The sequence below is a fragment of the Eleutherodactylus coqui genome, chromosome 4 (genome assembly GCF_035609145.1).
Source record: "Eleutherodactylus coqui strain aEleCoq1 chromosome 4, aEleCoq1.hap1, whole genome shotgun sequence".
NCBI lineage: Eukaryota > Metazoa > Chordata > Amphibia > Anura > Eleutherodactylidae > Eleutherodactylus > Eleutherodactylus coqui.
Window position 1 is genome coordinate 274429592 of NC_089840.1, and position 27415 is coordinate 274457006.

A 27415-nucleotide genomic window follows, 5' to 3' on the forward strand; every position below is an offset into this window, starting at 1 on the left:
AGAGAGGACACCATTATAGGCATTTACTATAGACCACCTGGACAAGCAGGGGAGATGGATGAACTCTTTCTACATCAGATGGCCAAGTTCTCAATAAAGCGCAACATAGTGATTATGGGAGATTTTACCCATCCAGACATTTGTTGGGAATCTCTCTCAGGTAAAAGTAATGGATCCAACAAATTCTTATCCGCTCTTGCTGACAACTTTATCTTCCAAAAGGTAGAAAAGAAAACAAGGGGATCTGCTATCTTGGACCTAATTCTTACCCACAGGGAGTGAATGGTTGAGGAAGTAAGGGTGGCTGGGACCTTAGGAGCCAGTGATCCTGCCATCCTCGAATTTTGCATAAAAAGGGGAAGAAGACCTGAGAGAACTCAGACCTCAAGGTTGGATGTCAGAAATTTCAATGAACTCAAAGAGGGTAAGAAGAATCCAATGGCTGGATGTTCTTAAGGACAGAAATGTCCAAGAAGGTTGGGAAATATTGCGAAATGAGATTCTCAAAGCACAATCGTTAGCAATCCCTAAAAGAAGGAAGAATGGGAAGCATTTAAAGAGACCAGGATGGATGAACGCAGAACTTGCACACATGTTAAAAAGGAAGAAAAATATGTTTATCAAATGGAAAGAAGGGGAAATATCTAAAGAAGAATATAATGGCGTTTGCAGAAAGTGTAGGGCAAGTGTCAGAAAAGCTAAAGCTGATAATGAATCGAGGCTTACAACAGAGGCCAAAAACAAAAGAAAAGATGCTATTGAATGCTTACAAGATGAAAATGGTGAATTGGTTAAAGGGTGCTGGGAGGGGGGACTGTCATTGTGCTGGTCGGGTGCCTGGGGGGGTAAGAGGGGGGTTGTCACTGTGCTGGTCGGGTGCCTGGGGGGGGGGCAGAGGGGGAGCTGTCACTATGCTGGTCGGGTGCCTGGGGGGGGGGGGGGCGGAGGGGGAGCTGTCACTGTGCTGGTCGGGTGCCTGGGGGGGGCAGAGGGGGAGCTGTCACTGTGCTGGTCGGGTGCCTGGGGGGGGCGGAGGGGGACCTGTCACTGTGCTGGTCAGGTGCCTGGGTGGGGGGGGGGGGGCGGAGGGGGAGCTGTCACTGTGCTGGTCGGATGCCTGGGGGGGGCGGAGTTGGAGCTGTCACTGTGCTGGTCAGGTGCCTGGGGGGGGGTGGAGGGGGAGCTGTCACTGTGCTGGTTGGGTGCCTGGGGGGGGCGGAGGGGGAGCTGTCACTGTGCTGGTTGGCTGCCTGGGGGGGGCGGAGGGGGAGCTGTCACTGTGCTGGTTGGGTGCCTGGGGGTGGGGGAGGTGTGCCGTCATTGTGCTGGTTGGGTGCCTGGGGGTGGGGGAGGGGGTGCCGTCATTGTGCTGGTCGGGTGCCTGGGGGTGGGGGCTGTCATTGTGCTGGTCGGGTGCCCGGGGGGGTGGGAGGCTGTCATTTGCTGGTCACGTTCCTGGAGGGGGCGGTCAATGTGCTGCTCGGGTGCCTGCGGGGGGGAATTGGGGCTGTCATTGTGCTGGTTGGGTGCCTGCGGGGGGGGGGGGGGGGAATTGGGGCTGTCATTGTGCTGGTCGGGTGCCTGCGGGGGGGGGGGGGGATCGGGGCTGTCATTGTGCTGGTCGGGTGCCTGCGGCGGGGGGGAAAGGGGGCTGTCATTGTGCTGGTCGGGTGCCTGCGGGTGGGAAAGGGGGCTTTCATCGTGCTGGTCGGGTGCCTGCGGGTGGGGGGAAGGGGCTGTCATCGTGCTGGTCGGGTGCCTGCGGGGGGGGGGGATGGGGCTGTCATCGTGCTGGTCTGGTGCCTGCGGTGGGGGGGGGCAAGGGGGGCTGTCATCGTGCTGGTCGGGGGCCTGCGGGGTGGGAATGAGGGCTGTCATTGTGTTGGTCGGGTGCATGCGGGGAGGGGGGGTGGGCTGTCGGGGGCTGTTGGGGCTCTCAAAGTGTAGGTTGGGTTGACGGGTGGGGGCATGTTGTCAATTTATTGGCCGGGAGGGGGCACAAAGACTTGTCGCGGTGGGGTGTGCTGTCACAAAGATTTGTCGCTGGGGGGTGTGTCTCGTAGACTTGTTGCCAGGGAGGGGTGTGTTGTCGCAGTAATTTGTCGCGTGGGGTGGGAGGGGAGCTGTGACAGTAATTCATCATGCTGGGAGGTTGGCTGGGGGGCTGTCACAGTAATTTATCACACACGGTGTATTCCTGCCTGTGCAGGGAGGGGAGGAGGTCAGCTGTGTCTGTTGTGAATGGTGGGTCCTGTGTTATTCATATATAGGTGTCACTGTACTTGTGGGGGGGAGGGGCGGGGGGTGCTGTTAGTGTACTTGTGTGTGTGTGGGCACTGTGAAGGGGTACACTGTGTGTGTGGGCACTGGAGGGGGGGCACTGTGGGTGGCGGGGCACAGTGTGTGGGCACTGTGGGAGAAATCTTTTCTCTATCTTCAAAAAAGGGAAGAAGGTGGATCCAGGAAACTTAAGGCCTATGACCCTGACTTCTATACCGAAAAAGATCTTTGAACGAATTATTAAACAGCATGTATGCAAGTACTTGGATGAAAATGGAGCAATTAGCCAGAGCTAGCATGGGTTTGTAAAAAAACAAGTCATGCCAGACAAATCTAATTTCCTACTATGGCAGAATCACCGACTGGGTTGATCAGGGACATGCGATGGATATAGTATATCTTGACTTTAGTAAAGCATTTGACAAAGTATCTCATACCATACTTATTGAAAAACTGACCACATATGGGATTGACGAGACAACTGTTAGGTAGATTCACAACTGGTTGACTGATTGTACTCAAAGAGTGGTCATAAATGGCTGCACATCCAAGTGGAAGAATGTATTAAGTGGGGACCACAAGGCTCCGTCCAAGGAGCAGTGTTGTTCAACATTTTTATAAATGGAGGAGGTAATTGATGGGATACTGATCAAATTTGCACTAGGGAAGAAAGAGGGAGTATTCCAAAAGATCTAGAAAAGCTTGAACAGCGGGCAGCGACTAACAGAATGCTATTTAACAAGGAGAAATGCAAAGTCCTACATCTGGGCAAGAAAAATGAAGAAAAAACAAAACACATACAAAATAGGAGGAATTGGGCTAAGCAGCAGCACATGTGAAAAAGACTTGGGTATACTAATAGATCATAGACTGAATGTAAGTCAACAATGTGATGCAGCAGCCAAAAAGGCAAACCCAATTCTGGGATGTATTAAGAGAAGCATAGCTCTACTCTTCCCTAGTCATAACTCATCTGGAATACTGTGTTCAGTTCTGGGCCCTCACTTTAAAAAAGACATAGACAAACTAGAGCAAGTTCAGAGAAGAGTTACAAGATGGTGAGCGGTCTGCAAATCATGTCCTATGAGGAACGGTTAAAGGATCTGGGAATGTTTAGCTTGCAAAAAAAGGCTGAGAGGAGACTTAATAGTGGTCTACAAATATCTGAAGGGCTGTCACAGTGCAGAGGGATCAGCCCTATTCTCATTTGCACAAGGAAAGACCAGAAGCAATGGGATGAAACTGAAAGGGAGGAGACACAGATTAGATATTAAAAAAAACTTTTTGATAGTGAGGGTGATCAATGTGTGGAACAGGTTACCACGGGAGGTGGGGAGTTCTCCTTCAATGGAAGTCTTCAAACAGAGGCTGGAAAGACATCTATCTAAGATGATTTAGTCAATCCTGCATTAAGCATGGGGTTGGACCACATGACCCTGGAGGTCCCTTCCAACTCTTGGGTTCTATGGCTCCACTGCTCCATTGCTTACATTACGGCTCCGACCTTCCTTGTATGTGTGCCACTTCCCCCCCCCCCCCCCCCCCTCCATCTCGCACTCTTGGCTCTGCTCCATACGCTCTCTGAATTTATTTTGATTGGACACATAAAATGCGGAGTTCTGCATACACTGAGGCCTCATGCCCACAGCCGTGGCAGACTCCGCTAGCGGAATCTTGCAGCGGAGTCTGCCACAGCGCCTCCTAATGCCCCATACTCACCAGTCTGGATATACCACGCTAGTCCCGTCCCTTGAGCCATCGCGCATGCGCAGTGCAGCTCATGACATGCCGGCAGTGGGGGATGATGCAGTCTGTGGTGCTCACAGCGAAGGTATCGTGTGACAGCCGGCTTCCATTGACTACATCGGAAGCCGGCCTTGTGTTTTTCTGTGGCAACTAAAACATGCTTTCACACTGCGGAATTGTGGGGATGGGGGACCAGATCAGGAGGTTTGGTATGCTTCTATGTAGAGGTGCATCTTTAAGTCACGTCTGATGTTCTGCCCATCAGGGATTGTGTGGATGTTTTGGGGTAGAGCATTCCAGAGGATTGGTGCTGCTCTACAAAAATCCTGGAGACGAGCATGTGAAGTTAGAATTAGAGGGGTGTTTTTAATGTGTTAGCAGAGAGAAGCACGTGGGTGGGTAATGTATGGACAGGAGGGAAGCGATGTACCTTAGCACAGGTCATGGAGAGAAATAACACATTAACATATTGGATATTTAAAGGCGTCTTGTGACAAAAAATTTTTTTTCTAGCTGCTGGGCCACCCGTTAAATAAAAAGTATACTCGCCTCTCCTCAGCCCCCAACGGAAGTTACTTGACTGCTGCTTCCAATTAGAGGTTGAACTCCTGGCATCAGTGCTAATATGCTTGGTGGCATGATGCCAGGAGTTTGCGACGGTGATACTGCAGACTCTGCTTGGCTGCAGCAGTCACCTGGGTTTCTCCGAGACGTACAACTGGAGGCCAGCACTGGGCAGTGGTAGCCACTCAGCTGCATACGAGAGTATACTCTATTTTGTATTTTACGTGGGGTCCAGAAGTTAGCAATTTTTTTGTGACAAACCCCTTTAGGGCAGGTTTTAGATGAGCGTATTATGGACACATTTCCACGACTGTGCTATAGATGTGCGTTCTGGCCGACCATAGGTTTTACTGACCAGAATTCAAAGCATCAGAGTTGAAATGACTATGACACTCCGAGTTCGGGTCAATAAACCTCACGGTAAAAAATCCTATTTACTGAGTTATTTTGTTCATCATTTTTAGGGTACACGCACACCGACGATTTTTATTTTTTATCCATTTTCAGATCAAACAATCGGTATGAAAATCGGGTGAAAATAGCGCCCATTCATTTGATAGGGGGGAAAACGCATAACCTTGTTTGTTTGTTCACATGAATAGCATAAGTAAAAATAAATTTCAGCATGTCCCGTTCTTGTCTGATTCTAAGCTGAAAATGGTACCTGTCACTGTATGGTGTCCCGCACATCGGATGGCCAAGTGCTGAGGATCTCGGGCGCAACTCTTTAAACGTCTGTGGGCCTGTGTCCTTAGGCTGCACTTACATTGGCGCATAGAAGATTGATCCAATAAACTAAGAGTGATATGGAACTTGCAATCTGCATTTTTGCCTGTGAGTGCGATGTGTGACTTGTGAAAAAAAGGCAGCGCTGCACATGAGATTATTAAGTGTGTGAATATAGCACGTTGTTCAAATAGTAAAAACAGAAAATTCGCAATACTTCATATAAACCTCACACAGCACGCCAGTGTGGGGCAAATTTCTTTTAATTAACCCCCCCCCCTCCCAAAACAAAAAATATGATATCACCCAAAAATAGCAGATGCTGCAATCATTCTAAATTAACCCATGTAAAGTAATAGGCTCTTTTCATGTGTGATTTCTGTGCATCCCGGAACACATAAAAATTGTCCTGAAAATTGCCCGTGTGAATACACCCTTATGTAAAGCTGTCTTTGAATCCCCTATAATCCAGAGATTTGGGGTGGTTTACATTGTCTCGTCTTCTCTCCATTCAGGATCCTCGGCTGATATCTTCTATATCAGATAATATTCCTGATTGACTCGACAAGGATGGAGAGGAACCGGGACAAGATGGCAGAGAGTATATTCACCCTCACCCTAGAGATACTCTTCCAGCTTACAGGAGAGGTGAGAGATTCTGGGGATGACGTCACGTTCCATCATTCTTATCTATTTCAGTCTCTGGTCACATCTACGGCAGAGGATTTACTGTCGATTCATCATAAATGCCGGGAAAATAATAGAGCCGGTTGTTCTGGTAGAATGACGGAAACCCAACAGATCTTCTATAAGGCAATTAGAGGCTGTTGGGGGTCATTATTGTCTGTCATCTAACGGAACCAAAACTCTGATGATTTTGTTCTTCTTCCCCTCTGACTGAGTAGAACAATGGAGATGATGAACACAGATGTGAGGAGAATCTTAATAATTGTTGGCCATAACTGGAGAGGTGAAGGATTCTGGGAATGTCTGCAGGAATATTTATGGATGTATCTCCCCATAAGCAGGACTACATGGTAGTGAAGAAGACTTCTAGTGATGGCTGTCAGGCCCCGGTGTCTGATGGATGGGGAAGACCCCTGAGCCCAATCACAGGGCCTCCACCTCACCCCCTCATACTGGACGAGATCAATGAACAGAAGATCCTAGAACTCACCAACAAGATGATTGAGCTGCTGACTGAAGAGGTGACGCTGTTGGGAATGCTGGGACATTATACAGTAACGCTATGGCGGTATAACGTGTCTGGGTGATGACGGTATCATTGTGTTGTCAGGTTCCTATAAGGTGTCAGGATGTCACTGTCTATTTCTCCATGGAGGAGTGGGAGTATTTAGAAGGACACAAGGATCTGTACAAGGACGTCATGATGGAGGACCACCGGCTTCCCCTATCACCAGGTAATGGACTGGACTAAAATCATATGGCCTTTATTTGTATGTAGAGAATGAATTCAGTGGCTGTCTCTGTTTTCTGCAGGTAGATCCTGTAAGAGAACATCAGCGGAGAGATGTCCCCGTCCTCTTCTTCCACAAGATGATCAGGTAGATGGAGAGAAGGTCTCATGAAATCTCTCCTCTGGTCTGTAGGACGGCTGGGAAGGTCTTGTGTTCAGTCTTATTATATTATTGATACTTGAGTAATAAGAAAGCTGGAGATGACGGGATTACAGCCGACTGCAAACATTAGATCTCCGCATCTTATCACTATTTTCTGCTTCTGGAGACTTCTGGTTGGAATAAAGAAGCAACAGGTTGGAGTTATACAGGAGACCTGCAGCTATGTGGCCCAGATCACTACCGCTGTCATGTCATTCCGGCTCCTCATACTAATTAATGACCTTTTCTGGCCATATAAAACCTTCCACACGACTTCTCCAACTGTGTGATGACTTTTACAATATTTGTTTCACAGTTGGTGAAACTGGAGGAAGATCCGATCCCTGTTGATGCTTCAGAGACACATGTGAGGGGGAATCAGCCGTGTAAGGAGGCGATTCCTACAGATAACGACCCAGGTGAGACTACATGTAGAGAAGAGTCTGTGTTGTCGGGGTTTCAGCTGTATGTTCCCTTATTCAGCCAAGACAATGTTAAGAATTTTTTTTTTTACTTATTGGCTACTCAAAAAAATTAAGCAAACATTTAAATCACATGAAGTATAAAACTATCAGTCCGGCACATGGAGACTCCAGATAGCAGCTTTTTAAAAATCCATAACCCAACAGACAGACAGGAACATCTTATACCATCTTAAAAGGACATTTTTAAATCGGGGCTACCATCCCACCTCAGTTGATGACCAGATCACCAGAGCCACCAGGATACCTAGAAATCAAGTACTTCAATACACAGAGAAGGAAGAAAGCGATTGTGTACCTCTAGTAGTGACCTAATTCAAAAGTTAGAGCTACTAATGAAAACCGCAAAGAAACTCCATCATACTCTACACAAGAATGACCGTCTGAACACCATATTCCCAGACCCTCCCTTTCTGCGTTATCGGCAACTTCCAAATGTGAGGAATGTTCTAATCAGGAGTGCATTGCCCTTTGACCTACAAAAGCGAAATTATCTCTCTAATGTAACGAGCTGCAAGACCTGCTTACATGTACTAACCGCAGAAAGGAGTCAAATCCCCAACACACAGCGGGACAATAAGATCCCGGGGGCATTCACATGTTCCACGTCAGATGTTGTGTACCTGATGCTGTGTAGTAAATGTCCTGTTGGGGGGGCTTTATGTTGGAAAAACAGGAGAAAAACTGAAAGCCAGGATGAGGTCTCATCGCCACACAATTAAACAGAGAAAGACAGAATTCCCTGTGGCAGAGCACATTTCTAGCCAAGGTCACAACATAGAAGACATGAAAGTTATTATACTGAAAGGGAATTTCAAGTCACAAAGCTATAGAAGACTTTAGAAATATAAATTCATAGCAATTATTGACACTCTTAACACACGGTTGAATTGTTCAAAAGGATTCATGTGTAAATGGGAAGTATGAGACATCTATAGCACAGATAACACTGCTGACCTGGTGACCCCCTAACACTAATTCAGGGGCCATAAAAACCTCACATCTTTATTAGTGACTATTTAAGTATGTTTGTATTTCTGTGGTAATATTCTTTTTAGTGAAAATTAATCACATCCATGTCTGTGCTTTGTCATAAGTATGTGTGTATAAATATGCATGCCTCTTCGAATCTATTTCATCATGCCTGAGCAAGAACTCTGAGTAAGCTTAAAAGCTCACATTTACAACACATATTTTTTTAGCAATTAAAAGGTATGAGATCTGCAAGTTTACTTAGTTTCTCTTGCTGGGAAAAATAACATTGCGAGAGCTCAGCTGGTTGCTATGGCAAAAGGACACCAGATACCAGCGTCCTGTATTGCCATAGCCTGTGATCGCTATAGTAAGCGATAAGGCATGGCAGGAGAGAAGTCCTGCCATGCCTTATCGTAGCGATCTTCAGTCCTGCAGTGTAAGTCCCTCAGAGGGACACAGATGGTGTAAAAAAAAAAAAAGTACAAAAAATAAAAATGTGAAAAACCCCCTTTTTATGCTTTTTGTCATATTAGCATATAAAAAATTTAAAAGCCCACATATTTGGTATCGACACGTCCGTAACGACGCATACAATAAATTGAACATGCTTTTTATCCTGCACGGTAAAAAAAACGCTTAAAAAAAAAATGAAGCAAAATGCTAATTTTTAGCATTTTGCCTTCCAAAAAACGCAATAAAAGTGATTTAAAAAAACGTGTGTACCCCAAAATGGTACCAATAAAAACTACAGCTCGTCTCGCAAAAAATAAGCCCTTAGAGAGCTTTGTCCATGGAAAAATAAAAAAGTTATAGCACTTTGAATGCAGTGAGTTTAGAAAAAAATAATTTCCAAAAAAGGGTTTTTATTGTGGAAAAACCTAAAATAAATACAAGAATTTTGGTATCGCTGTAACCATACCGACCCACAGATAAAAATGTAGTGTGTCATTTATGCTGCATAATTAATGCTTAAAAATCTATGGCAGAATTGATGCGTTTTTCTCTCCTACGATCATAAAAAAAATAATAAAAGTTTTACACTATAGTCTATGTACCCAAAAATGGTACCAATAAAAACTACAGTTCGCCACGCAAAAAACGAGCCCTAATACGGCCGCGTCGATGGAAAAATAAAAGTTATGGCTTTTGAAAAATGGGGATAAAAAAATACCAAAAATAGTTTGGTCCTCAACGCCAAAATAGGTTGTGTCCTTAAAGGGGTTGTCTCGCAAAATCAAGTGGGGTTATGCACTTCTGTATGGCCATATTAATGCACTTTGTAATATACATCGTGCATTAAATATGAGCCATACAGAAGTTATTCACTTACCTGCTCCGTTGCTAGCGTCCCCGTCGCCATGGTTCCGTCTAATTCTGATGTCTTCTTGCTTTTTTAGACGCGCTTGCGCTGTGCGGTCTTCTCCCTTCGGCTCCGCTCGGCAGCATTGGCGTTTTGGCTCCGCCCCCTTGTCCGCGTCATCGCGTAGCTCCGCCCCCGTCACATGCCGATTCCAGCCAATCAGGAGGCTGGAACCGGCCACGTCATGGGGCGGAGCTACGCGATGACGCGTACAAGGGGGCGGAGCCAAAACGCCAATGCTGCCGAGCGGAGCCGAAGGGAGAAGACCGCACAGCGCAAGCGCGTCTAAAAAAGCAAGAAGACATCAGAATTAGACGGAACCATGGTGACGGGGACGCTAGCAACGGAGCAGGTAAGTGAATAACTTCTGTATGGCTCATATTTAATGCACGATGTGTATTACAAAGTGCATTAATATGGCCATACAGAAGTGTATAGACCCACTTGATTTCGCGAGACAACCCCTTTAAGGGGTTAAAAATTAAATGCCTTTTTGTTTTAAAAAAGTGTCTTTCTAACGCTATATTTTACCCGCATTATTTTTTTCATTTTCCCATTGATAGGATTTTGTGACGGCTCGCTTTTTGCAGGGCAACCTATAGTTTTGTATCTCTACTATTTTGGGGAACATAACTTTTTGATTAGCTTTTCATTCAATTTTTTTCTTGGAGTGACCAAAAAAATGCAATTCTTCTTTAACTGCCTATTGTTTTTTTGTGACAGATTTAAGTAGACCTTTATGAATCTAGTAATAATTGTTTTATTTGTTTTTTATTATTTTTTTTTTTTATATATTTAATCAAAATTTTAAAAAATCTATATTTTTTGATTGATTGCATTGGTAGACCCAGATAAAACCTGTGGGTATAGCTACTGCCACAAAGAGGTGGACAAAACGCAAAAGAAAGTGTTCGCTCCTTCTTTCAGCTATACCCCTCCTTCAGAAACCAGCTAATTAGTTTTAACTTGGTGGAATTTGACATGTACTCACGCCCCCAGCTTGTGATTGGCTGGAGGCGTTTGTGGCTTGAGGAGAGGAAGCGTCAGCAGCATCGTCGCATCCCGAGAGGCTGGGGCAGCGGCGGCGGCAGCAGCACCACATGCAGTGGCGGTGGAAGGACCACAGCCGCTGGCAGTGGACGCTGAAGGGAACGGCGGCACCAGGACACCTGCTGGTAGCTGGCACTGCAGGAGAGGTCAGCTTATGCATTCTTGTTTGCTTTTTTATTTTACCTGGTCTGGAGGGTTATTTTCCAGTGAAGCTTACACATAATGGGGGGCCGCCGTGGGGTGTCACTATTCTACAAGGTTCCGCCGTGGGGTGTCACTATTCTACTGGGGCCGCTGTGGGGTGTCACTATTCTGCAGGGGGGCTGCCGTGGGGAGGGGGGTCACTATTATTGCTGGGGTATGTTTGCTTGTGGCAGAATTGGGCAGGGCCACTTCAAAATAGACAGGGTGCAGATTTTGACTGCTTTTCGGATGCGGAAATGCTGCAGAATTTTCCACAAAGTTCCGCTGGGTACATTCTGCAGTATTTCCACATCCAAAAAGCAGTCAATCTGCATCCTGTCTATTCTGAAGCGGCTCTGTCCTTTTTAGAATGACAGGGGTATAATCATACGCCGTGATAAGCCCCGCCCCCTGACGTGACGGCACTTAACACTAAATAAGTGAGTTTTGGGTTGCAGTTTGGGCACTCAGTCTTTAAAAGGTTCACCATCGCTGGTCTATCAGGAAGTTTAGAAATTGGTAGGTTCTGGTTATATGGCATCTCGCTCCAGGAGAATGCTTCAGTTGCGACTGGTTCAGTCCAGCCACTCAGTTACAGATATTTTAAGCAATACTCTTGTCTATATAGCTTCTGGCCTGTAGATCTGGGAAGAAGGTGAAGTGAATTTGTGGGCATTTAGCCTGCAGATCAACGGGACATACTGTTGTGTGTGTTTCGGTCTAATAGATTCAATATTGACTATTTACCCGTCGTGCCAGTGACTGATATCGCCATGTGAGAAATTGGCCTGGAAATACGGGTTATTTAGTGATGTTAGATATAGTGAGAAATGTGGGTGTAGTGAGGTTATTTTGTGGAATTTCTGCCATGCTTTTCATGTTGAAATTAGAAAGGGGTAATTGGGGCGTTTTAGATAAGAGAATAGGCCAGCCACGAGCCATTTATTGGGGTTTTATTAAATATGAATTACAATGAAGCTATAATGTTAAGCTATAAGTTAACATTATCTAGAAGGTTTTAGGATTTCATTGTCTTATGAAATTATTAAATTGTTTAATTATTACATCTATACTTATAGAATGAATTATTTTAATTATAAATGACTAGAGATGAGCGAACCTACTCGGCCACGCCCCTTTTTCACCCGCGCGCCGCGATTTTGGAGTGCTTCCGTACTCGTGGGGGGGGGGGGGGAGAGGGAGAAAGAGAGGGCTCCCCCCTGTTCCCCGCTGCTACCCCCCCCCCCCCCGCTCCGCCACGCCGCCCCCCGAATCTTTTCACCCGAGTATGGAAGTACTCAAATCGCGGTGCTCGATTGAGTAATTACTCAAAACGAGTAGATTCGCTCATCTCTATAAATGACATATACACTTTTTGACATACTCTCTTTGGGTTTGGATACTCATAAGAGGGATTTACTGTTTCTACAGATAATCTTTATAAATTTATAGTATTTGTTTTATTTTCTATATGAATTTCTTTTTATGAAAAAGTTTTATTAAATTGCAGCACAGAACCCAGTGCGGGGAAAACGATGACGTCATCCTGTCATACAATGGGAGCGCACGCTGTGCTCCTTGGTTCTTATGAATGAAGGGAAGAAGGAGCGTGTATTGGGATCCACCCTGGAAATCTGTGACGTTTCTTATCACCTGAGCAAAAGGCTCCTCCCAGTCTGACGCCGCTGTTGCTGCACTGCCATCCGTCACAAACATTCTAAGGCCTCGGTCAGACGGGCATTTTTTCACGCGTTTTGCGCATGCGCATGCGTCTGGCGATTTTTATAGAACCATTGCTTTGTAATGGTATCGGACACATGAGCGCTTTTTATGCGCTCGTCCGATAAATGATAGAACAGAAATCGCACATCGCACCTAACTGCGATCTGCGATTCCTGTTCTCTTCTCTATATGCGCTCAATGGGGCGCATATAGAGAAGAGCCGACCCCATTGAGAACATATACTACAAAGATGTAACAGCTGTGGCAGAGAAGAACAATGTTCGCCCATTGAATTCAATGGAGCCGGCAATACAGCCGGCTCCATTGAAAGCAATGGGCTGCCGGCGAGCGCGGGATGAATTTTCGGGAAGGGCTTAAAAATATAAGCCCTTCCCTGAAAATCATCCTAAAATGTGTAAAAACAAAAAAAATATATACTCACCTGGTCCTGGCAGACGGAGTTCAGCCGTGGCCGGCCGCAGTTCTCCTGAACTGCTGTGAGTAGTATTCAGCAGCCGGGGCTTTAAAATCCCCGCCTGTTGAATGAGCTGCCCCTGATTGGTCCCTGCGCTGAGCCAATTAGAGGCAGCACTCACTCACCCATTCATGAATTCATGAGTGGGTGTGAGTGAGAGCTGCCTCTGATTGGTCAGGCTGTGACCAATCAGAGGCAGCTCATTCAGCAGGCGGGGATTTTAAAGCCCCGGCTGCTGAATACTACTCACAGCAGTTCAGGAGAACTGCCGGCCGCGGCTGAACTCCGTCTGCCGTGTGTGTGTGTGTGTGTGTGTGTGTGTGTGTGTGTGTGTGTGTGTGTACGTGTGTACACATTTCTGGATGAATTTCAGGGAAGGGCTTATATTTTTAAGCCCTTTTTAAGCTGTATTGCCGGCTCCATTGAATTCAATGCGCTGAACTGCTCCGGCCCGTTTCTATTGAAACGCGGCTAGGAGCAGTTTTTTTCTGGCGTTTTTTAATTATTTTTTTTCCCCCCGGCCAAGCGATTTGTGGATGCGCATCCATCATGCGATCCGCAAATCGCAGGGAAAAATGCCCGTGTGACCGAGGCCTAACTGTTTTTTAATTTATGAAGTGTGTGTGTGTGTGTGTACGCTATAAATGTATTTTGTGCTTGAAAAAGGCATACTGAAAAACGCCGAAACGCATGGCATTAGTAAAGTCTGTTTATTATAACCTCCTGACCACCGGGTGTATTGTAAGTCTTTAGAGTCCCAAGGCGGTGGCGGACTTTTTTCTTTTTCTATATCTGCTTACAACTTGTATGAGCATTTTATACACAAATGCTATTAATTATCAGTATAATTGTAATATTATATTCAAAAATATGAAAATCCATTTCATTCTTGGCAGATGACGACACCAGCAGCTCCGAGGGACATCTGATATCAACAGATTGTAAAGTGGAAGATCCTGGTATCATACAAGATACATATGAAGAGCCTGCTATTACCTCAAATATACCCTCAGCCCTTCACAGCAAAGATCTATCCTCTGATCCTTCTGAACAGGTTCCATCTTCTGATTCATTACAGAATGTTAAACAAAATAAAACTTACGGAACAGACATTGAACATCAAAGAGTTCACACAGGGGAGAGGCCATATTCATGTCCTGAGTGTGGGAAATGTTTTAACTGGAAAGGAACTCTAGTATTACATCAGAGAATTCATACAAGTGAGAAGTCCTATTCATGTTCTGAATGTGGGAAATGTTTTAAGAAAAAATCATATCTTGGTAAACATCAGAAAATTCACACAGGAGAAAAGCCATTTTCATGTTCTGGATGTGGGAAATGTTTTACCACTAAAGCACATCTTGTTGTACATCAGAGAAGTCACACAGGAGAGAAGCCATTTTCATGTTCTGGATGTGGGAAATGTTTTACCACTAAATCACATCTTGCTGTACATCAGAGAAGTCACACAGGAGAGAAGCCATTTGCATGTTCTGAATGTGGAAAATGTTTTACCACTAAATCACATCTTGTGATACATCAGAGAACTCACACAGGAAATAAGCCATTTGCATGTTCTGAATGTGGGAAAAGTTTTAACAGTAAAACAGATCTAGTTAAACATCAGAGAATTCACACAGGGGAGAAGCCATTTTCATGTTCTGAATGTGAGCAATGTTTTAGTGTGAAATCAAATCTTACTGCACATCAAAGAATTCACACAGGGGAGAAACTATTAATGTCCTCATTGAAGGAAATGTTTACAGCTAAATCAAATCTTCTTTGACATCAGAGGTCATACTGGGGAGAATGCTTTTTTTATAGCCTGCAAGTTAGGAATATTTTACTTGAAGTCAAATCCTGTTGACTACCAAAAAACTCACATAGGAAAGATCATATTAATGTTTTGAATCTGGCAAATACTGCACTCGCAAATCTCCTCTTTTTAACTTAATTAACGTATTAGGGAAGAAGTTATCTTTTTTTTTAAACTGATAAATAGTACAAGTAAACCATCTAACATTAAAAGTCAAAGGGAAGTTACATTTATTACAAGATGATTAAGAAATACAACTGCCAATTAATGTTGGTTATCTAAAAATCATCTAGATCCCAGATCTGTAAAGCAACTATGTGTATAGAATATTTCACATTAATGTATCTAAGTCTCAACTTGTTACTAATCACTAATAAATGTGTAAAACCTTACCTGCTTGTGTTCTTTATATGGTAATTGGTAAGCTATCGCCTCAGACCTCTGGAGATGAGGGAGCTGGTAGGTGTTATATGTAGAAATAGTGAGGAGAGAACTACACCGAGGATCCCGGACTTTATGGAACTAGTTGGGACACTTTCTGGTTTTCAGAAAGATAATTTCTCTCCATCCATCTCATCGCTGTTCTGTACATCACAATATACGGGTCTGATGTTTCCACTGCTGCTTATCAGGAAGAGCCATCAGTGATACCCCAGGGGTTAGCTGGTGCAGGAGGGTGACCACCTAAAAGAAGATTAACTCAGTTCAGAAGGTACAAATTCTGGGATATGACCATTATAGTAGCATAAATTCAGTGCCCATCTACTGACTATAGTCAACAGAAGCTGCACCTGATGTGAACCTATATGAGAATTAGGTGGTGTCATATTGTGCTCCTGGAACCTTCTTAGTTCTATGGAAACTTCCACAGGTGTAGGATGATTTTTCTGGCTTTGAGTGGAGTTCTCTAGCCAGCCAATCATTACCTCATTGCCTTTAAAAGTCTTGGTTTTTGGAGTCATGCATGGTCTTCTGTGGTGTTGCTTGCTTGCATTAGGTTCTGGGTGCAATTTCATGTTGGTGTGAACAGCGACATGTTCAGTGTCTGTATAGATGACCAGACACTTGGTATGATCAGCTTCCCGTTCAAGGCATATGTCCCTTGACTGTTTGTGTGAACTGTGTCCTGTTCAGCATATATGTTGTATACCAACTAGAGTGAGACAGGTATCTAGGTTCCAGCATGGGGCCATCCCTACAGGAATGATCACCCTGCTTGTAGGCATGACTCTTGAGATTAAGGTGCCTTGTTAGAATAGGGACTCCTAAGACAATGAGGACCCTTGTTGTGGGCTTGTGAGCTTAAGAATTTTTAGGTATCTTAAATAAGCATCAATACCTCGTACATACTTTAGTTATTCCACCTGCTTATGCATGTTGGCGTTTTAGGAAAGTGTTTTGGTGGTTGTCAGTCATTGTTGGATGTCTGTTCACAAGTCCTGTTTTCAGATTAGTTGGTCATGGTGCGAGCTATGTCCAGATTCCCTGGAGTTTGCTGTGAGTCTTTCACTTAAGTTGCAGTTTATTTTCCTTTCTCTTAATTATTTGCACTGTGATTTAGTATTCTTCCTTGCCTACTGTCAGGTAGCAGGTCGAGAGGTATGCAGCAGGTTTGCACTTATCCCAGCGGTCAATCTGCTGTTAGGTAGGGAACTTTCTCAATTAGAAGTGGGGTCAGTTGTACCTCTTATTTTGTTTCATGTTTTCTTTGTTGAATGGTGGTCTTACTGCAGCATTGTGTTTCCCATTTGTCTGATGTAGCCACAGTCTTGCTTCTGTCCTAGGCGAGGTGTGCATTGTGCCCAGGTCATACGTGACAGTTGGGCTCTGCAGTTCTACCATCAACAGGAAATGCATTAAAATAGCTCCAGTTTGGATTACCTACTCTGAAGGTGTACAGAACATAGAGTGCTGTGCATTGGGAGAAAATAATGTAATAATACGCACAAAGAGAAAACATAAATGCGTTCATCAGAATAAAAACCACATAGGACACCAATCTAATATCAGACCCTGGGTTTTATCCTGCTGGCTGCTTCTTTGGCCTTCTTAACAAGGGCTACAAAATCGCGCAAAGCCCATAGTTTCCAATGGGTTCATTCACATACATGTGGTTTTGTAGCCCGTGTGAATAAAGCCTTAGCACAGAATCTCAATCATCATATTTTCCATTAGTTGTAGTAAAACTGCAGTACCCGGGTGTAAATTGATTTTATAATACAGGCAATTGAGCGTTGTCATAATATTTAAGGTTGGAGGCAGCATCGATGCTGGGAGTGGCTTCAGCAGCAGGTTGCAGATGTGCTGTGTGGTTTCAATGTGGATATGGTGCCTTGGGCCCAGTGGCATCTACGGAGCCCCAGTGGTGACCCTCCAGGCAGGGTCTCTTAACATCCCTCCCCCCTTACTCCTACCAGTGGGTAGAGCCGAGGAAATGGCTAGGCTCAGCAGTGAGTGGTAGGCCCTGTTCTGAGTTGAGGGAGAGGCCTATTGCAGTGTGCTGTGCCACAAAGGGGGTGGTAGTATTGTTTTTGGTTTTTTTTGCAGACCATGCAAGCAGTAGTCTCAGGCCAGATACTCATCCTCCACAGTGGCTATTATTCCTGCTTTCCCTTAAATGACAGTCAAGTAGGGATGATGATGTTAATTGTGATGACGCCAGTCCATAGCACGGCCTGATAGAGGGGCAACCAGGTAGTTGCACTCCCACCCTTATATCACTATGAACAAAAGATTTTTAGTGAATTGGTGGTTGAGAATTGTAGTTCCTCTTCCTGGAGGGTGGTATAGTGCTTGTTACAGTGCAGATGGCCTTAGATTAAAAGGAAACTCCAGGAGTCGGGGGTAATGCATGAAAAAATATGTCACTTTTATTCACAGTTCTCTTCTGGCAGAGGGCACATAATAGATGTCTTTGGTGGAATTTGAGGATGATCTTTATTTCTTAAATTCAATAGTTTTCTTCTCTATTCATAACTTTCTCTATACATAGTCATTTTCTTATATCTTTCTTTTTCTTAATGTAGTCTTCTTTTCTCTAACTTTCTTCTTTAAACTATTTTGATCCTCACTCCTTTCCAACTGCCATGCAGGACTTTCCCTTTTCTGTACACAACCACAGGCCTCCCCTCACTGTCACTCCACTGTCTACCAGCCAATTCCAAAGCTGTTGCCATATGTCAGAATGGTCAATGGGGGAAAAGGACATCTGACATCCAATGCGGAAATGGAGTGGTTGAGGAAGATTCTAATTAACCTCTTTTTCTCCAATCAAAAAAATGCTTTTATGATAAACACTTAAAGATACATACACACATGATAACATAACTAGTACATTAGCCTGTGGGTAAGAGTGAAGGCCCAGTAAGATATGGGCAGTCCTTTCAAGGTATAGCCAGGTCATCTGGCTCAGACAGTAGTTCTCATGATTCTAGGCAGTCTACAAATTGGATTCTGTACCAAGAACTTGGTCAAGCTCGTTGTGCTAATAAGATTATGCTGAGTAAGTTACAATTCCTCCCGAGTAGAGATGAGCGAGCACCAAAATGCTCGGGTGAGCGTTGTTCAAGTCAAACTTTATAATGCTCGAGAGCTCTTTTCAAGTAGCGAACCTCATGAAGTCAATGGGAGACTAGAGCATTTTTCATGCTGACCCATGCTCCACATAGGGGAGGTTGTGTGAATCACCTGAAAACGTCAGAAAGCGATGGAAACTCCACAGAAACAGATAGGGAACAGCAAGGCGAGCATGCATGGGTGCATCTGAGGCTCCCAGGTCACACTATTAAACTAAATTGTGGGCAAGAGCCTGGTGGTTACCCCCATAACAATTCACCTGGGACAGACCATAAGCAGCAATGCACACACGCTGGCACATCTTAGCTAAGCACCACACTAGGTGCAACGAAGGACAATCACTGCCTGCGTGTGACACCACTGCGTTTTCTCCTGGGTTACATGCTGGCATTGCTGTCCAACCCCCCGCACGAGTTTGTGTCCACAGCACACACAAAATTTTCACTGCACAGTGTTCAGCTGCCCTCATGCCACATACTCGCTTGATAGCCACACCACCCTCATGTCTAATTATAAGTGTGTACTGGATGAGGAAGAACCGGAGACACTGCAGAGGGTTGTCAGGGCCTGGCAGCGACCCTCTTTCAAATTGCAGCCCACAATGCTGATGAAAATTGCTGATAAATTAACATACAATCATAATTCCAATCTTGTGCCACCTCCATCACAAAATTGTCTGGAGCCGCAAACGTGGGCATAAAGGGGACTCAGATGCCAGTACTTCTACACATCTCCACAATGCAGCAGCGCATACTAACACCAAAGATTGGTTTGAAGAAGGAGTCGCAAAAGTAGGCCACCCCAGGTATACAGAGACCCTGTGAAAGTCTCATTAAATCAGTTACGCTTCCTGTGAATGCTCCAATGCAATATCTCGGATAACTGCAGTAACACAAAACACGAGAAATAATACATGCCGACCAGCGCTGAACCCCAGAGATGTGTGTGTTTATCAGACCTAAACCAATCCGGCTGTTTACCACTCGGGGCATTATACGTCAGCGGACACCCAAAAAAAGGCAGTGTACAATGAGTTGACCTGTTATACAGCCGGGATGCTTGCGAAAGCCTAGTGCGCACTACTAGGCACAACAAACATGGGCATAAAACAGACGCGGATGCTAGTACTGCTGTGAATGTCTCATTAATTCAGTTACGCTTCTTTTGTTTGGTCCAAACCAGTGTCTCAGATAATTGTGGTAACACGAAAGCAAATACATGTCAACTAGCGCTGATCCCCATGTTAATGTGTTGTAACAGCAGCACCACATAAAATAACTCCACTATACTGAAGGAGTACTCGCCGTGCATGCCCACAGTCCGGATCCTGGACGCCAAAGATCCAAGCAAAGAACAATAAGCATGTAGAGTACAGGCAGCACATAGGATCTTCAATCAATTAACCAGTAGAATCAGGAGTAAACCTTCCATCCATCCTTTATTGCATAACGTGTAGCATAATCACAGCGACGTTTCGGCCAACTAAACTGTGGCCTTCATCCAGCTTAAACACCAACTGCTGATTATACATACATATATATATATATATAGTACATAATTAGAATTAAAACCACTCACGTGCGTCAGGAGGTGTCTCATAGCGTCAGAGCCAGCGCCAAGTACAGGGCGTCCCATCAATCTACTGCGCATGACCAGAACCTGTCATGCCCTTCCTGCAAGCTATGGGTAACCCGAGAGCAAATACATGTCGACTAGTGCTGATCCCCCAGACCCCAAGCAGGAGGAGGAGGTAGCATAATAAGCTAGAGAATCCGTGACCGAGGTAGGACCCGCAATCCTCTGTGTGGGAAGCACGTGAGCGGGCCCAGGGTCAGACTTGGTCCCAGCCTCCACCGTGTGTGACCCAATGGGCCGTCAGTTACATCGCTATGGAAAACCCTTGAGTTCCCACACAATTCATTCTGTGTATGTGTCAGATAGCTGAACACCGCAATGGGAAACCCTTGTGTACCCACACAATTCACTCTGTATGTGTCAGATAGCTGAAAACCGCAATGGGAAACCCTTGTGTACCCACATTATAGGCAAGCCCCCGAAACCTTTCTGTAGCGAGAGTATAAGCGAACCCCTGAAATATTTCTGTACCAAGAGTCTAGCCAACTTCCTAAAATATTGGTGTACTAGAGTATAGGCAAACACCTGAAAAATTTATTTAATAAGAGTATAGGCGAAGCCCGGAAAAATTGTTTTGCTATAATGTAAGCGAAGGCCTGAAAAATTGGTTTGCTGTGAGTTTGGACGAAGCCCGTAAAAATTGGTTTGCTATGAGTTTGGACGAAGCCCGGAAAAATTGGTTTGCTCTGAGTATAGACGAAGCCCGGAAATATTTGTGTACCAAGAGTACAGGTGTACCCATGAAAAGTTGGTTTACCCATAGTGCAGGTGAAACCCAGAAATATTTTTTAAAGATAGAGCTTGTAGTTGCTAAATTTGCCAACAAAGTCTGGGGGAAGCCCTCCTAAAAAATTGCTTTAACAGAGCCTTTAGGCCCTCTAAAAAATTGGCTGTTCACCGTGCTGACATGCTGGGTTTGGAGGAGGAGAAGGAAGATCACAGAGAAATAGACCAAGCAACTTCTCCCCTTTTTTGGGGTGATAGAGGGTGTATGATTCTCCTGTTCTAGATTAAAGAATCCTTATATTCCGCTGCTTTCCACCAGGTGGAGAAGAGAAGTCAGGGGAAATCCAGCCTTTGTTCATCTTAATGAGTGTAAGCATGATGGCACTGTCAGATGACAGGCGGGTACGCTTATCCGTGATGATCCCCCCCCCCCCCCCCCGCCAGCAGCACTAAACACCCTCTCTGATAAGATGCTAGCGGCAGGGCAGGTCAGCACCTCCAAGGCGTACAGCTCAAATTCGTGCCACGTGTCCAGCTTTGACACCCAATAGTTGTATGGAGCAGAGGGATTACGGAGGACATTGGTACGGTTGGCTATGTACTCCCTGACCATCTTTTTACAGTGTTCCCTCCGACTCAGCCTAGACTGGGGAGTGGTGACACAGTCTGGCTGGGGAGCCATTAAACTGGTAAAGTCCTTGGACAATGTTCCCCTGCTTGCGCTGGACATGCTGCTTGATCCCCACGCCTCCACTGCTAGTTGGCCCTCTGAACTACGTCCTCTACCGCTAGCGCTGTCAGATGGGAACGTTAGCATCAGCTTTTCCACCAGGGTCTTGTGGTATTGCATCAGTCTTGTTCTCCTTTCTTCTTCGGGAATGAGAGTGCAAAGGTTCTCCTTATACCTTGGGTCGAGAAGGGTGTACACCCAGTAATCTGTGTTGGCCAGAATGCATCTAATGCGAGGGTCACAGGAAAGGCGGCCTAACATTAAGTCAGCCATGTATGCCAGAGTCCCAGTACGCAACATATCGCTGTCCTCACTAGGAGGATGACTCTCATGATCCTCCTCCTCCTCTTCAGCCCATACATGCTGAACAGATGTGAGGGAAATAGCATGGGTACCCTCTGCAGTGTGGACATCAGTCTCATCCCCCTGCTCTTCCTCCTGCTTCCCCTCCAAGATGCACTGAGAAACGGGCGTGAGGGTGGTCTACCTATCAAGTGACATACTATCATCATGTATCTCCTGTTCTAACCGTAAAGCTTCGGCCTTTATGCTTGGCAGCAAACTTCTCAGCAGGCAAAGCAGCGGGATGGTTACACTGATAATGGCTGCATCGCCGCTCACCATTGGTGTAGACTCCTCAAAGTTTCCGAGGACCTGACAGATGTCTGCCATCCATGCCCACTCCTCAGTAAAGAATTGTGGCTGACTACCACTCCGCCACCCATGTTGCAGCTGGTATTCCACTATTGCTCTACGCTGCTCGTACAGCCTGGCCAGCATGTGCAGCGTAGAATTCCGGCACGTCGCACAGCAGTCGGTGCTTTGGCAGCTATGTTGCAGTATCCTGAGGGTGGCAGCATGAGTGGTGGACTTGCGGAAATGTGCGCACACGCGGCGCAGCTTGTCGAGCAGGTCAGACAAGTGGGGGTAGTTTTTCAGAAAGCGCCGAACAACCAGATTGAACACGTGGGCCAGGCATGGTATGTGTGTGAGGCTGCCAAGCTGCAGAGCCACCACCAGGTTACGCCCATTGTCACACACGACCATGCCTGGTTGGAAGTTCAGCGGCAAAAGCCAGAGATCGGTCTGCTCCGTCAAACCCTGTAACAGCTCTTGGGCGGTGTGCCTCTTGTCACATAAGCTGAGTAGTTTCAGCAAGGCTTGCTGATGCCCCCCACTGCAGTGCTGCTGCACCTTGCGCTACCGACTGCTGGTGACGTGCTAACACTTCTTAATTGAGAGGTAGAGGTGGAGGAGGAGGAGCAGGGAGTTTTGGAGGAGGTGGCATAATACGCCAGAGAAACCATCACTGAGGTAGTACCCGCTATCCTTGGTGTGGGTAGCACATGAGCGGTCCCAGGATCTGACTCAGTCCCAGCTTCGACCAAGTTCACCCAATGTGTCGTCAGGGAGATGTAGTGTTTCTGCCCGCCAGCACTTGTATATATGTCCATTGTTAAGGGGACCTTCCAAGTAACCGTATTGGTGAGGGCATGGTTTATGTTGCGCGAGACATAATGGTGTAGGGTGGGGACGGCGCATCGGCAAAAATAGTGGCGACTGGGGATCGAGGGACCACTGCCGCCATCATGTTTTGGAAAGTTTCGACTAGCCTGTATGGCAGCATCTTAAGCCAGAGTGATTTTGCAATATGCACGTTAAAGATTGTGCATGCGGGTGGGTGGCCGCGTATTTCGGCTTTTGCTCCAACACTTGTGTTAGCGACAGCTGAATGCTGCGCTGGGAGACATTGCTGGAGGCAGTGGAGCACCTTGGACATGAGGGTGTGGGTGCAGGCCGGGAGGCGCTCGTGCCTGCATCCTGGGAGGGGGATTGGATCTGTGTGCCAGGTTATGGCACAGCGGAAGAGGCAGTGGTGTGACCGATAGGCCGTAAATGGCCTTCGTTCCATCTCGTTGTGTGCTTGGCCATCATATGGCTGCGCATGCTGGTGGTGGGGGTCAGACTGGTAGTGGTGGCTCCCCTGCTGATCTTGGTGTGGCAGAGGTTGCACACCATTGTTCGTCGGTCGTCCGCGCTCTCATTAAAAAACCTCCAGACCTTCGAACACGTAGCCCTCTGCACGGAGGACTTGCTGCGAGGGGGTGCTGTGGGGAACAGTTGAGGGATTATTTGCTCTGGCCCTGCCTCTCCCCCTGGCCATCCCACTGCCTCTTCCAACCTGTTCTGCTGCTGCACTTCCCCCCCACCCTCTGAAGCCCTGTCTTCAGTAGGCATAGCAAGCCAGGTGGGGTCAGTTACCTCATCGTCCAGCAGCTCTTCCTCTGAATCCTGTCTGCTCCTCTCTCGGACTTACTGCCCTTACCGTCAGTGGCTTCCTGGCACCCACCCATGCTGTGGGTCCACACACACTTCCCATAGTGGAGTTGTACCTGCCTGTGACTTTTAAAAAAACCCATTCTGACTTGGGCATGCAGTGTGAGCCGAAGCCAACCTGTATTTGATCTCACGTTAGCTCAGCTATCGGGGGCACTGCAATGGGATTTAATAATGTACCGTCGGTGGCTTCATGGGACCCACCCATGCTGTGGGTCCACACAGACTTCCCAGAGCGGAGTTATACCTGACTGTGACTATTAAAAAAACCCGGTCTGACTCGGGCATGCAGTGTGGGCCGAAGCCAACCTGTATTTGATCTCACGTTCGCTCAGCTATTCGGGGCACTGCAATGGGATTTATTTATGTACCGTCGGTGGGTTCCAGGGAGCCACCCGTGCTGTGGGTGCACACAGAATTCCCATATCGGAGTTGTACCTGCCTGTGACTATGAAAAAAGGCCAGCCTGACTAGGGCATGCAGTGTGGGCCGAAGCCAACCTATATTTGATCTCACGTTAGCTCAGCTATCAGGGGCACTGCAATGGGATTTATTAATGTACCGTCGGTGGCTTCCTGGGACCCACCCATGCTGTGGGTCCACACACACTTCCCATAGTGGAGTTGTACCTGCCTCTGACCATTAAAAAAACCCAGTCTGACTCAGGCATACAGTGTGGGCCGAAGCCAACCTATATTTGATCTCACGTTAGCTCAGCTATCGGGGCACTGTAATGGGATTTATTTATGTACTGTTGGTGGGTTCCAGGGAGCCACCCATGCTGTGGGTCCACACACACTTTCCATAGCGGAATTGTGCCTGCCTGTGACTATGAAAAAAGGCCAGCCTGACTAGGGCATGCAGTGTGGGCCGAAGCCAACCTGTATTTTATCTGACGTTAGCTCAGCTATCGGGGGCACTGCAATGGGATTTATTTATGTACTGTTGGTGGGTTCCAGGGAGCCACCCATGCTGTGGGTCCACACACACTTTCCATAGCGGAATTGTACCTGCCTGTGACTATGAAAAAAGGCCAGCCTGACTAGGGCATGCAGTGTGGGCCAAAGCCAACCTGTATTTGATCTCACGTTAGCTCAGCTATCAGGGGGCACTGCAATGGGATTTATTTATGTACCGTTGGTGGGTTCCAGGGCGCCACCCATGCTGTGGGTGCACACAGACTTACCATAGTGGAGTTGTACCTGCCTGTGACTATGAAAAAAGGCCAGCCTGACTAGGGCATGCAGTGTGGGCCAAAGCCAACCTGCATTTGATCTCACGTTAGCTTAGCTATCCGGGGCACTGCAATGGGATTTATTTATGTACTGTCGGTGGCTTCCTGGGAACCACCCATGCTGTGGGTTCACATAGACTTCCCATAGCGGAGTTGTACCTGCCTATGACTATTAAAAAAACCCAGTCTGACTCGGGCATGCAATGTGGGCCGAAGCCAACCTGTATTTGATCTCACATTAGGTCAGCTATCGGAGGCACTGCAATGGGATTTATGTACCGTCGGTGGGTTCCAGGTAGCCACCCATGCTGTGGGTGCACACAGACTTCCCATAGCAGAGTTGTACCTGCCTGTGACTATGAAAAAAGGCCAGCCTGACTAGGGCATGCAGTGTGGGCCTAAGCCAACCTGTACTTTATCTCACGTTGGCTCAGCTATCCGGGGCACTGCAATGGGATTTATTTATGTACCATCGGTGGGTTTCAGGGAGCCACCCATGCTGTGGGTGCACACAGACGTCCCATAGCGGAGTTGTACCTGCCTGTGACTATGAAAAAAGGCCAGACTGACTAGGGCATGCAGTGTGGGCCAAAGCCAACCTGTACTTTATCTCACGTTAGCTCAGCTATCTGGAGCACTGCATTGGGAGAAACAAGAGGAGCGATACAGCGCTAATGAAATGTTCACAGCTATGCTAGCATTGGAGTCCGTTCTAGGCCCGCGATTGCTGAGGGTTTGTGCAGAGGCCTATGTTCTGGGTGCTGTGAAAGTCCACTTTCTCCCTACAATTGCTGAAGCTGTTGGCCGAAGCCTATGTCCGGGGGGGACTGCAACTGCGCCAGGTTGGGGCTGTGCAACTTTTTCCTGGCTAATCCAGTCATTGGAGCGGTGAAAGGAAAGGTAACTGATTTACTGAGCCCGTCGCAGATGAACTAGCATCGAAGTCCGCTTCATGCCTAAGATTGCTGAAGCTGTGGGCTGAGGCCTATGTTGTCGGCGCGGTGCAAGTCTGCCATGTTTGGCCGCTCTGATTTATTTATTGTTCATGTCTTGGGTTGCCTAGGACCCACCTATGCTGTTAGTGCACACTTAGTTCCTATCGCAGTGTTTGACCTGTCTTGCACAAAGGCGCTGACTGACTTGGGTAGGGGGCAGAGTGCAGATGGCTTTCCCCTTGCGGTGTCGATTGAGCTATGCGACACCTAGACAGAATGAATACTGTGTGGGCATATGGATTCCCCATAGCTATGTAACTCATACCCACGTTTGCAGCTCCTGACGGAGGTGGCACAAGATTGGAATGAAGAACAAACGTCAATTTCTCATTGATTCTCTACAGCATTGTGGGCTATCGCCCCGCCCCTTTTAAAGAGGGTCGCTGCCTGGCCCTGCCAATCCTCTGCAGTGTGTGCCTCCGGTTCCTCCTCATGGCAGACGCACTTATAAATAGACATGAGAGTGGTGTGGCTATGCTGCCAGCGTGTGGCATGAGGGCAGCTGAAGGCTGTGCAGGGACACTTTTGTGTGCGCTGCGGATGCAGGGTCGTGCGGGGGGGTTGAGCAGCATGTAACCCAAGAGAAGAGGCAGCGGTGTGTCCCGCAGGCTGTGCTTGCGCTTGGTTGGAGGTAGTGTGGTGCTTAGCTAAGGTATGCCTTGCATAAATGAAAACCTTAGCGAGCATCGGCGATATACAAAAATGCTCGAGTCGCCTATTGACTTCATTGGGGTTTGTTACTCGAAACGAACCCTCGAGCATCGCAGAAAGCATTTTGGTGCTCGCTCATCTCTATTATTCAACCTATTTGGAACAATATAAGACATCATCGGTGTAATAGGCTAGTCCACAGCATCCTACCTCCATAAGCAGAAAATGAGATCATAATATCACTGCAAAAACACAACAAAAAGACAGCAAAAATTATATATATATATATATAGATATATATATATATATATATATATATACACACTGTATATATATCTTTTTTTTTCTTCCTTTCTTTTTCCTTCCCTTTCCTTTCTTCCCCTCTCCCTTTTTCTTCCTTCTCCTTCATTTCTTTCTCCTTCCTTTTCTTTCCCCTTTCCTTCTACTTCCCTTTACTTCTTTAATATACATATACAATAGATCAGTTCTATAGTCCATTCCTGTAGGATACCTTTTGTCTAATTTGAGGATTC

At 46.4% G+C, this 27415-nt stretch overlaps 2 protein-coding genes across 2 annotated transcripts in view; both read left to right on the forward strand.

The window, feature by feature from the left end:
• Positions 1-27415, forward strand: part of LOC136624386 (zinc finger protein ZFP2-like) — a 190336-nt gene that overhangs the window by 90309 nt on the left and 72612 nt on the right. The window lies entirely within an intron of this gene.
• The window catches only part of LOC136624331 (zinc finger protein 585A-like), a 95366-nt gene that overhangs the window by 48822 nt on the left and 19129 nt on the right, over positions 1-27415 (forward strand). The window contains exon 8 of the mRNA XM_066598253.1: positions 14385-14866. Coding sequence (XP_066454350.1) covers positions 14385-14866 — 482 coding nt within the window. The remainder of the gene's footprint in view (positions 1-14384; positions 14867-27415) is intronic.